Source organism: Caenorhabditis remanei, chromosome X (genome assembly GCF_010183535.1).
Source record: "Caenorhabditis remanei strain PX506 chromosome X, whole genome shotgun sequence".
NCBI classification, from domain to species: Eukaryota; Metazoa; Nematoda; class Chromadorea; order Rhabditida; family Rhabditidae; genus Caenorhabditis; species Caenorhabditis remanei.
Window position 1 is genome coordinate 15,754,909 of NC_071333.1, and position 12,234 is coordinate 15,767,142.

The following is a 12,234-nucleotide window of genomic DNA, read 5'->3' on the forward strand; positions in this document are numbered from 1 at the left end:
ATGTGTTCAAGATCAAAAGAAAGAACTGTTATGAAGAAAAAGAGGAGAGGAGACAATTGTGGACCGTTCTAAGCGGAGGGCCCCTCGCTATTGTCTGAGTTTCGCTTCTAATCATACTCTCTCGCCACGAGTCTCCTCCTCGTAGACCACCCAAGAAGAAAAATGCGGAGTGTCGTACTGCGCTTTTCTTTGCCTGCGTATCTACTCTCTAGCTTTTTGACCGACAATCGAACAGAAACATGATGTTTTGAAACAGAGAAAATGTTAAAAAACGTGTCATGAATGAAATAGTGTATGTTGTTTGATGAAAAGTGTCTACAAAATCAAAAGTGGAATACTCAAATAGCAGACAAATGATCAAGCTAGAGACTCAAAAAAAAAAGAATTCCGAAAATTCGGAAAAGTATTTCGAGTATTCCCGAGGGATAAACTGAAAAAACAACAGGTGAAGATTCAAATAATACTCTCACGAAAATCTCACGAAATTTGCCTGATTAATGGGAAAGATAAGAAATAGAAAAAATAGTATGTGCGGTAAACTAACTGTAAAAAAATTGTCAGTTGTAATGGTACGCTGTTTTCATTCTTTGTCATCTATGCGTCATCCTGCTCTTATTCACTGTCAGTGTAAAACTTTTCAATACAAAAGAAACAACATTTCGTCTGAGCGGTCTCCTTGTCGTACGAACATGATGAAAAATATTGCTTTTTTTGAACCTGTGGGAAAAATGGATGAGTGAAAAAAAAAAGAAAAGGAAGGAAATCTTCAAAATTTGATCATTGCTCTTTGATCAGGGAACTCCAGTAAAATGGAAAGAGGACAAAAAAGTTTCCGAATTTTACGTAAAATAATACACATATTCGCGATTCGGATTAACTAATTCAAAGGGTTTTAAAAAGAGAGCTCCACAATTTCGAATGAGAAAACAAAAAAAAAGAAAACAGAATAAATTATGTTTCATTGACCTCTTACATATAAAAATTGAGTAAACCATCAATTTAATATCGAACCCTAGCGTGTACTCATGTACTCATTAGACAATCATGTTTTTTATGCGTAAATGTCATGATATAGCAAAGACCCGGGTGAAAAAAGAGAGTTCAATTGTTTGATGACACGTCTCCTGAAATGTTGTGAATAGTATGTTTTCAAAAAAAAATTGCCATTTTACAGTAAAGCGTAACGGAACGATCTGTGTATGGTATCTCGATCACATATAATTCATTTTTGGCTCATACTATGCAAGTTTGTGTCTCCATCTCCTCACCTATACCTTCAAAATCTTGGTAGAAGTATCATTCATTGTCGTTTAAGTAAATTCAGGTTGTAGATAATATTTTAATAGTGAGCTCCGTTTTCGAAAGCCTTTCTATATGTTAATCCAATAAAGGAATTTTTGTATAAGTTTACTTTCGTCTTTCCAGTTTACTTGATTCCATACCCCATAATAAACTGCTTCCTGCTCGAAAAACAAAGGTCGTATTTCGAGGATTTCCTTCTTCTTCTATTTTTTCTTTTTTCTCTTTTTCCCACAGGTTTGGAAAAATATAATCATTTTTGGTCCTTTTCCTACCACACAGAGACCGCACTAACAAAATTGTTTTCTTTTATTTCGAAACATTTTACACTGATAGTGAATAAAAGCAGATGACGCATAATTTGTGTGCCATTTGAGTATTTCTCTTCTGATTTAGTAGACACTTGCCATCAAACAATATACCAATTCAAGATCATTTTTGTTATTTTTTAATATTTCAGAACATCATTTTTTGTCTGTTCGACAAGCCAAGAGATTCAATGAGAGTATACACACAGGCTAAGAAAAGCGCAGTACGACACCTCACGTTTTTTCTTCTTGGGTGGTCTACGAGGAGAAGTCTTGTGGCGAGAGAGTATGATTAGAAACGAAACTCAGACAAAAGCGAGGGGCCCTCCGATTTGGACGGTCCATTACTGCTTCCTCTACGCTATCTTCGCAGAATAAATCTTTCTTTCGATCCTAAAAAAACATAAACACTCTCTCATTGACCCCGTTATTCGTTTTTCTCTTATGAATTCGTGCCTGAAGTCTACCCTCTTCCCGGGCAATGGATATAAAACTCAACACAATGATCTGGAGGATGATAAAGAGAAAAAATATATATAATAATGTTTTTTTATAATAATGTTTTGTTTATTTGGATTGAATTTGACTTAATTAAAGTTGTATCTGCTATCAGATTTTTTTTCGGCGATGTCACGCCATTTCTTGCACACTGAAACAGCACACCTTTCCACACACGAGTTTGTGTGCCCTGATAACCACTCACTCTCCCGACCGCATACCTTCTCTGAGTCTGTCTGTGTGTCTTGATGTCCGCATCAGTTTCACCTCCTACTTTTTGGAAACATTTTATAGAATTCGATGTGATATGCGCTCGCATAATCTGATCATATCGATGAGGATGTCAGAGTGGATCCCTCAAAGATTTCTGAATGTTAGTCAGAAACTCAAATTTTCAGGTTACAGGATTGGCCCGAAGGTTCTTTTCCTTTATGGTTTTTCTGTTGTTGTACCAATTGGTTGCCCGTGAAGTCGTTATCATTTTGTTCAATCAATGGTGGTCGGAGATATCGGCCCGACCTCGTGGCTCTTTCTATGCAACCTATTTTTCGGTAGACTATTTCTTGTGATTGTGAGGAGGCCCACGTTTTCGGCCAACATTTTTGGACACCTGTCGACAAATCCTGCTCCGATGTCTTGCAACACACCTTTCCATACACCGGTCAGTGCGTCCTGATGTCTGCTATCTTTCCGGCAACACACCTACTTGTGAGTCTGTCTGTGTGTCTTGATGTCCGCACCAGTTTCACCCCCTTCTTGTGCTCACATTAGACGGATTATACCAATGAGGATGTCAGATTGGACTCCTCAAAGATTTCTGGATGTTAGTCAGAAAATTCAATTTCCACGTCACAGCATTGGCCCTAAGGTTAATTTCCTTTATGGTTTCCTGTTGTTGTACCAATTGGTTACCAAGAAATCATTATCATTTTTTCAACCATTGGTGGTCGAAGGCATCGTTGGTCGGAGATATCGTGACTCTTTCTCTGCGACCTCTTTCTTTATTGGACTATTTTCTTGGGAACGCGAGGAAGACCATTTTAACACAACATGGGACAGTTAGTAATATCATTATAGCATTTTCTACTGACAAAAGCCGAAATCTGATATCACCTTGTCTGGTATCGTATCCGGAATCGCTTTATAGAGTCTTTATAAATTTGATGTCACCGTCCGCTATGAATTGTAAGTAGATTTCGAAGGTGGTAGCTGAAAGTTTTTTTTTCTTTTGAATTGGCCCGCTGATTCTTTTTATTTGTGATTTTTTGCTATTCTTCAGTTTTGTTGCATGTGACATCATTAACATATTCTTCAACACCTGGTGAGATTTTCATTGCACGGATACATCGACTCGACAGAAACTCTTTCTCTGCCACCTCTTTGTTTGGTGGACTATTTTTTGTGATGAGGAGGACCACTTTTTGGGCCGCTCTGTGTGTGTGTCTACTTTCTAATCGGTTGTCTCCTTCCTCCGATCTCCGATGGCGTATGGGAGCAGTATGGTTGAGAGAATCGGACAATACGTCATTGGCTTATGTACATACCACCACTTTCCATAATACCCGTGGAGGACCATTTTTGGTCCGCTGTGTCACTAGTGTCTACTTTCCTCTGGCTTGCGTGTAGTCTCTCGTTTTCTCTGAGGACACTCTCACCATTTTACCCGAACCTAGTCGCACCAACACACCTATCCACACACCGGTCTGTGAGTCCCGATGTCCACCCAACATGTGCACCTATGTAACAATCTCAAAATTGTGAACTTAATCCAGTGTTATAACATCTGTCAAAAATCACTATCTTCGTTTTTCTGAAAGTTAAAAAAATCTGAAATAAATTCAAAAATAAATCAGAACAGTTGTGTGCGGGGTGCATTTATTAGAAACTCAATGTTTGTGATGAATGCATATATAAAATAGAATACTCGGATAGAAAAAGAACAGACAGAAATGAAATACTGCCCAATGACACGAAAGAGTTGTGTACCAGAAATAATGGGGATAGATCATCAGGAAAAAATAGACATGGGTTCAAGATATTAAAGGGTTGAAAAAATGGTGAAAAGGTACTTACAATAATAAAAAGAATAGATACAACTCATCAGTAAGGGCATAGAAAGGTAGAAACAGGGTAATTGGAGCTGGTGCATTATAATAAATGGGAAGAAAAACAAAACAACTGATAGCTAGTGTGTGTTAAAGGAGGAAAACATGATTTGAGATACGGAAACAAGGGTTGAGGCAAAAATAACAGTTAAGGTAGAGATTGGAATGGTCATTGAGAGTAGATTTGCAAAATAGTGCAGCGAGTTAGGGAATGAAAAGATTGAGTGTAGAGATGTGAGTACTACAGAATTGTCAAATGTCATAAGTATATTAAAAAGGCGGAAAAAGGAAATTGGAACAAAAATCAATCGAAGGAGCCAAAATTCGGAAATGGAATTACATATCAAGAGTTGCGGAGAAACATATAAAGTTAACACTAGATTTTGAACTGTTTTAATCTTCAATCGTGAAAACCTCATTTGGTTTGAACCGCTTACTGAGAGGACGACCTTCACTGTCCGTTTGGGGAACTCCAGCGGCAATGGCCTCTTCTCTCTCCAACTGAGCTCGTCTTTGACGGTAGAACTCGCCTGCTCTCTGGGCCTTTCCCAGGAGGTGCTTTCTCGGCTCATCATCTCCCTGAAAATTGATTCAATCATTTTCTTTTACATATTTTGAAGTATGTTACCTCTTTGATTGCTATCTCAATACTGCTCAGCATCTGAAATCGGATTGCATCGATTTGGAAGGCGGTTCTGCTATTTGTCTTGATTTCTTTGAGAATGGTATCCTGAAAACTAGTTTTTCTAAAACACACAGGCTTAGATAAACTTACGAAATCACTAAGTGGATGGTGCGTTTCCAGCATCTTTTCCATCAAATGTATCATTTGATATGGTCGATCGTTGCGATGGAGAGTGTCCGTGTATCGAAGGAGATTTATGATTCGAGACTTATCTAGCTCCAGATACCCCTTCTCTTCCGCATACAACCCCAGAAACAGCTCAAGCAGCTTCTCGATTCGAGGTACCACGCGTTCCCTTCAAACATTCGTTGAAACTCAGTGCTTAAATAGTAAATACTCACATGTATCTCATCATGAAATCTCGATTTCCAATGTGCACCATAACGCACTCCTTCGAATTGTACCGAGACTTCTTCTTATTCTTCTTTTTGATGGCCGCTCCGGGATTGATAACCAACGTGACGTAGCCATATCGCTCATAATAGTTGGGGAAGAGAAGGTACTTCTTTGTGAAGATATCCTCTGTTTCTTCGAAATCGAAGATCTCCTCGAATTGACTCTCGACCTGAAATTTCAGCTCATTAAATCATTGTCTTCAGAGTGGGAAAACTAACCTTTGAGAAGGGCGAACTGCTTGTTTCGTTCATTGCGCAGGTGTTCAATTTGAAGCACAGAGTTTTTGGTTTACTGTAAGATTTATATTTTTTATGAAAAATGACTTGTCCACTTACAATGTTTCGATTTGGCGTTCGTAGACTTCCACGAGGCGGAAGAGAAGAATACGTTCAGCCATTTGTTGACTCATGTTGAGTCCTTCTTCGAAATCTTGACGCATGCAGCGGATGTCGGATATCGTCACTGTAAATTTTTAAGTTTGCGTAATTATTGAAGTGTTTCTGATACAAAAGTGATTTTCGCTGTGTGTGTGTGTGTGTGTGTTTACCGGTCCGCGCGGGACCACTGGCGATGGACTCTCACTAGGGATATTTACCGATCTAGAAATGAATTTATGCTCAAAACGAGAGTAAATACTGTTCACGCAGTGTCTATTTCTGCTATCAGAATCCTTAGATCCTGTTAGTCTTCGAATTACAGCTTGACAAATTGCGGCGGTTTTGCATTTTTCTTCTCCTTTTAACACAAAAATATGAAAAAAAAGCGAAAAATAGAAATCGAGCCGTAACAGTACTCGTTAAGCCTCTCTCCCTCAGTAACAGTACTCCCTAGCACTTACACATTCCTTCGTATGGCTGAGCAATGTTTTTTCCGGATGCGCACTGGTATTCATGCATCACAAACTCGGCGACTGCGTGCAACAACGATTGACTCTAAAAAACGATTAGATTGTTTCATGTATTTCTCTTTCTCGGCAAACGTACATTCTCGAACTTGCGAACGGTGTTATAGAGACCTGCAAGATCCGGTTTTGACGAGAGTCTTCTTACGATCTCCTTTTCCACATCTGTGTAGCTCCTGTCGAGGGGCATTTTTTTGTTGTAAGAGGATGAAGCTTCTGAAAACAGGAAATCATAAGAAAGAAACGTGTCAATGTGAGATGTTTATGTTTTTTGTAGGATCGAAAGAAATAACTGTTATGCGGAGAAAGCGGGGAGGAGGCAGTAGTGGACGATCCCAATCGGTGGGCCGTTCGCTTTTGCCTGAGTTTCTTTCTTAATCACACTCTCTCGCCACGAGACTCCTCCTCATGGGCCACCCAAAACAACACATGCGGAGTCTCGTACTGTGCTTTTCTTAGCCTGCGTGTATACTCTCTACGTATTGGAATTTTTTGGCTTATTATTGGACAGACAGATGTTATTTTGAAATATAGAAAAAACAGAAATGTTCATGAATTGAACAGTGTCTGTTGTTTTGATGACAAGTGTCTACCAAATCAAATGAAAATGTGCAAATGGAAAACAAATTATCTAACTAAAAATACTGAAAAGAATACAAGAATTTGACAAAAATTTTTTCAGTATTTTAACTAGATGACTTATATCATGATAAATTGAATTATCTGATTAATGGGAAAGATGATTTAAAAAAAACAAGAGTGCTACGCGGTGAATTAAACGTAAGAAAAAGCTTGTCAGTTGTTGCAGTAGGAAGTTTCCATTCTTTGTCATATATGCATTATTTTGCTCGTATTCACTGTCAGTGCAAAACTTTTCAATACAAAAAAAACAGACTAAAAAAAGTATAACTGATCCAGAAATGACACCATGCAAATTTGCTTGCCATTTCCTAAGTCATTAGTTCGAAATCTCGGTGGGAGCATATCACTTATTGTCATTTAAAAAAATTGAGCCTGTAGTTGATGTTATTACAGACATTTTTTTATTACTTGTAGCACTTTCCTGAAACACCTTATTTACTATCTTTCCGGTGATCTAACGACTATTTTGATGATGCATGTTTCATTGTCAAACTTTTCTTTTCATAGTACTCATTTATTGCCCGGCCCCTCAAATATCCCTCAAGAAACGCGGAAGACGATCGATTGCTCTCTCTTCTCTTTTTTTTCTGTTTTTTGGTAATACACGTGTGCATAGACATTTTCTGCGCGGACCACTCGTCGCTGGCCGCGGTCTTTCTTTATTCCTCCCACTGTTATAAACTATTTCGTCGTCTCTCGGGTCTCCGTCCACATTGGTGGCAAAATGGTGAGCGTGTGCGCGTGGTGCTGTGAGCGGTTTTGAGTGATTGGACGGACCATCGTCTTATGAGTACACAAAAACTCTCCCGAACGCGCAGACCCGCCCGGCCTCTCCGTCTACCGTACCCCTCTAATTGTGACGTAGAATTGAGAGGATGACTACAGTGGAGGCTAATGTTGTCAGAGATCATATTGGAGATGCTTCGAAATGGAACACGTGCGATAAAAACTGCACCTTAAACAATCCATACAGTAACTTCTTAAAACATGATATTAAAATTGTGACTGATCTTCACAAATAAGGAAGTCCCGCACGAAAAAACAGCTTCAAATCATTGAGAAGATGCCGCACAAACAGTTGAATGGTAGACCGCATTTCAAAGGTTTTTGCAACAGTTTCTACCATAAATTCGAGGAAAATTAGGAACATCGATATCTGTAACTTCTTTCGTTTGCTTTGCCCGATGGCTCTCTTTTTTCTCGACCTCTTTTCTGTAATACTATTCTGTTGTCCGCTGCCGAACCGAAATTCCCTGTTACCGTTGGCCTTTCAGTTGTTCTCGAAGTCTTTCTTCCTTCAGCTTCTGCGTCTGTAATAATTTTCTTGACTGTTTCAGCAGCCAATCTCGTGCACTTTTTGGTACTCGCTTTGCCTATGGATAGTGGCAAAAAGTGTCGAGAAAGTTGTGAAATACGTCATTTCCCAAAAGGCATACTTTCACCCTCCGTCTACCATAAGCCACAGCACTATTCGGGAGAAAAATGATAATTTCATAAGAGCTATTCGAAACAGACATTTTATTATCTGAAAAAAAGTCCCTCGGTAAAAGAATTGAAATAGAATTCGGAGAGTCGTAACGCGCGTCTTTTGATCTTTTGGTGAATCTCGTGAAAAGAGTCGAAAATATCCGAAAGGTGAGCAGTCTGGTTGGTGCGGATTATAACTAATTATGGCTTGTGAAAAGTAAAGCTGAGCGAAGGAAAAGTGAAAAGGGCGACGTTTACGAGTTTTATGCAAATTCGGAGACAACCTTTATTTCATCGTGAAGTTCAAAATAGATTTCTTCATGAAACTTCTCTAACTTCAAACATCATAAAACACGAAAAATTAATTTTGTAAGAAATATCTTCTGTCAATGCTTTTCTGTCAAAAAATGTTCCGGCGGGGATGAATGAAATGGGTAATAGTCGGATAATACAAGACAGTAGTGTGGACCAAATATTGATGCAGTCTCCTGGAATATTTGAGACGACGTCGGATATTTGATTAGTTTGATTAGTTTGGTGTTGTTCACGGCTTTCAGTTCTCATCAGTAAACGCGGTTCCTTTTGATTTGGCATCTTTCTAATCCTATTTTGGATTAAAGCTGACGGATGACATGACAATATAATTAGTCAATGCCCTGAAAATTTAGTTTTCCAGGTATTTGACTTTATCGATAATACCCTACATTATGAATTGTCCGTCAGATGTCACAGTATCTCATTTCTCAAATCTTCTTCATCTCCTGTGTGGTCTCGGCCTAACTTATGAAGTCGCTGTCAAGTTCAATTGTAGGTGTCATCTTTCAGAAATTCTCTGTAATTTCGGTTGTATTACAGAAAATTGGAACATTTTGAATATACAGGAAGGCTCTATCTACAAATATTGAAAGTTTATTAACAAAATGTTTGGTTCCGGTGTCGAATAATTATCGGGATGATTGAGGGAAATGACTTTTCGCTGAAAATAAGTATCATGGGGATTCAGAAAATAGATTTGGGGGAAATGGTATGACACAATGTTACACAGGTGATGCTGTCAACAACAATGTGGTACTTCGTACGATTGGGAGAATTAAAACGGGGGCTCTGAGGTGAGTGGGCAATTAACATAAAATGGAATGGTACCAACCATAGATTAGATAGGATACATAGAATACAGTGATAAAATTTTCAAAAATACAGAAAAGAATATATAGTGATTTGGAAAGAGCTAGAAGAATATTGGTTTGTTACTGTTAAAAAGAGAGTAGACAGAGTGGCGAACACGTCTGGAGCAGACAATTCCCATTTCATTCATTTGGCTGTTCCTGGTTTCCCGAATCTTTCTGCTCATTTGAAACCCCGGCAGGTGGTCCATGAATCGCTTCGTACCGGATGATCGCCAATCTCTTCTCGTAGAGATGCTTGGCCACCTCGTCCGTGCCCTAAAACTTGTATTGTTTGTACTAATAAGATAAAAGGATAACAAACCTCTCTGATTTCCGCACAGATATCCAGAGACATGTTCTCTCTGATTTTCGCCATCTCAGCTAGGGTTTTCTCCATGTCGACGCCAATGCTGTCAACGGCTTCGTTCTGAACAAAAATGGATTTTTCAGCTCAGTTTTTCAAGCTCAGTTTAATATAAACCTTACCCAGTTACGAATGGAAAACTCCGGACTCAGAATCTTCTTGAACATATGAAGAAATTCGATCGGGCGCTCTGCCTTTTGCATTGGTGGCAGAAATTTATTGACCACATCTATCTTCTCAAATAGGAGCCGGTCGTATCCCTCCTCTGACGCATACAGTTCCGTGAAAAGGTTCAGAAGCTTCAGGATGTTTGGAACGACAACGTTTCTGGAAATCAATCAGGTTCAACGAATAAAAAATTGGTTTTTGAAATTCAATCGTCCCAAAAATTCACTTTTTTTCTGTTTCCTAACTCCCACAGTAGCAAAACTCACTCATAGTTATTCATCGAGTTGTTGGTTCCAATATGAACCATTGTGCAGCGTCCATCACGGTATGGCACTTCCATTTTCATAGCTCCCAACGCATTATGAATGAGCGTGCAGTAAAAATGTCCATCGTAATGAGCAGGGAAGAGAATGTAGTTCTTTGGAAAGATGTCTTCCGGCTGGATTTTGCTGACCAGCTGATTGAAGTTCTCAATGAGCTGAAAATAGAAATCGTTAGGAATATTTGAGATATTAAACTGTACGAACATGAAGAAAGTTGTTGGCGGTGGAGTTGGTTAGATGAATGCCGCATGTGTTGAGATCGAAGCAAATTGTTTCATACTGACTGAAAAAGGCATTATTTACTTATCGACTATAAATGTTCATATCTTACTTCATACTCTTCTGCCAGTTCAAAATTTCTGCCATTCCGTAGCGAACCATATCATCGCGAATGGTATAAATGATCTGCTCCTCGTAAAACAAGTCTCTTCCAAGGGTTCTGATGTCACTCATGTAGACTGAAAAATATGAAAATTAGAAGTTTCACAAGTCAATATTTAGATTATTTCAATCTATATCAAGATTCCCTAGCAATATGTTTTTGCAGTAACAATTATAAGTGACTAAACAGTACCACCAAGATTACTGTATGGTGGAGCCGAAAGTTGATTTCAAGGTGGAGCCGAAAGTCCTATCACCTCAAAACGTTTAAGGTATGCAGATTCAAACTAGAACATTATTTTTGTAACTGACTACTTTTTTGTACAATTGTTCCCTGGAGAGTTATGGATCAGCAAAGTGACCTTCGTTCTGGCCACTGAAATTTATTGGTGTGTCTAGATTGATCGGCTGTAACTTCTAAGCGAGTTTCCGTACGACAAAAATGTTATTAAAGAAAATGAAGAATTAGCCATAATCTCCGCCCCACAAATTTCAGAATCAGGTGACTATCACCTCAATAATGACACAATCTCAAATTTCGCGATTTTTTCTTTTTTTAGACTATGTTGGGGAAAGTTGAATTTCAAAAAAGTTTTCTTGATGATTTTGAATGAAACTTGATTATATTCAACCTTAAATGTTTCAGTTATCTTTGATAAAAAGATTATCCAATTCGGTCATTTTTCAGCTGAGATACACTCAAAAGAAGAGAAGAATTTTCTCCGATTGGCGGGAAGAAACACTTACTATCTCCTTCCAAGGTTCCGAGAAGATTGAATTCTGAAGTCTTTTTGAATTCCAGCATTTTTACACTTCCGGTGGCGTACAAAAAATTTGGATTCTAAAATCAACATGTTTTAAATACTCTTAAACGGCGTCTATGAGAACTTACTGTTTCTGTCTTGCGAAGGCCTTCATACATATATTGGCATCCCGGCAACGGTTCGAGTCGGCGCATGATCTCCACCTCGACAGGATCATATTCTTCGTCCGGCTCTGATGACATTCTCAGTAGAAGTTCCTGTAAGAAGTCCTCTTTCAATCAATACATTTATACATATGTATAAAACGCCAATGCTGAATGCGCACGGAAACGAGAGAAAGCGGGTCCAAAGAGGGATCAAAAAGCAGTAAGAAAATATGATGCCATGTGCGCATGTCTCGCGATATCTCTGAATACAGTACACTCTATTGCCTACAGTATGATTTCCTTGATATATCCGTCGGTCTGTCACGAAAACAACGATAATTGGTATTAAATTGTGAAAAACAGTCTAGAGGCACCATGTTATGAAGAAATCGGAATAGGGAAAAATTTTATTTGAATCGAGTACACCCTGCAGGTAAAGCATTCTGTATGGCTGGTCGAAAAAGTGCAATGGAAGAAAATGGACTTGACAACCACGGCCAGGCTCCACAGCGCCACGACGAAAACGAGAAACGCAGACAACGAGTTAGAAACGTGTTTTCCCTTCGAGCCGAGATGGAATGAATCACGCTTTTCGATTGAAAAAAGACACATTCATACGAT

At 38.8% G+C, this 12,234-nt stretch overlaps 2 protein-coding genes across 2 annotated transcripts; both read right to left on the reverse strand.

Moving 5' to 3' along the window:
- Positions 1 to 4,603: 4,603 nt before the first annotated feature.
- GCK72_025143 (uncharacterized protein) lies at positions 4,604 to 6,382 on the reverse strand (the record flags this gene model as incomplete). Its single annotated transcript, XM_003098475.2, has 8 exons — positions 4,604 to 4,789; positions 4,839 to 4,940; positions 4,986 to 5,190; positions 5,237 to 5,460; positions 5,510 to 5,582; positions 5,627 to 5,753; positions 6,130 to 6,223; positions 6,275 to 6,382. 8 exons carry the CDS (start codon positions 6,380 to 6,382, stop codon positions 4,604 to 4,606), a joined length of 1,119 nt encoding a protein of 372 aa, XP_003098523.2.
- Positions 6,383 to 9,608: 3,226 nt separating this feature from the next.
- GCK72_025144 (uncharacterized protein) lies at positions 9,609 to 11,709 on the reverse strand (the record flags this gene model as incomplete). Its single annotated transcript, XM_053736212.1, has 8 exons — positions 9,609 to 9,743; positions 9,790 to 9,894; positions 9,954 to 10,158; positions 10,266 to 10,477; positions 10,527 to 10,605; positions 10,654 to 10,780; positions 11,451 to 11,544; positions 11,596 to 11,709. The coding sequence occupies 8 exons, from the start codon at positions 11,707 to 11,709 to the stop codon at positions 9,609 to 9,611; spliced, it is 1,071 nt and encodes a 356-aa protein (XP_053579778.1).
- Between the last annotated feature and the right edge of the window lie 525 nt (positions 11,710 to 12,234).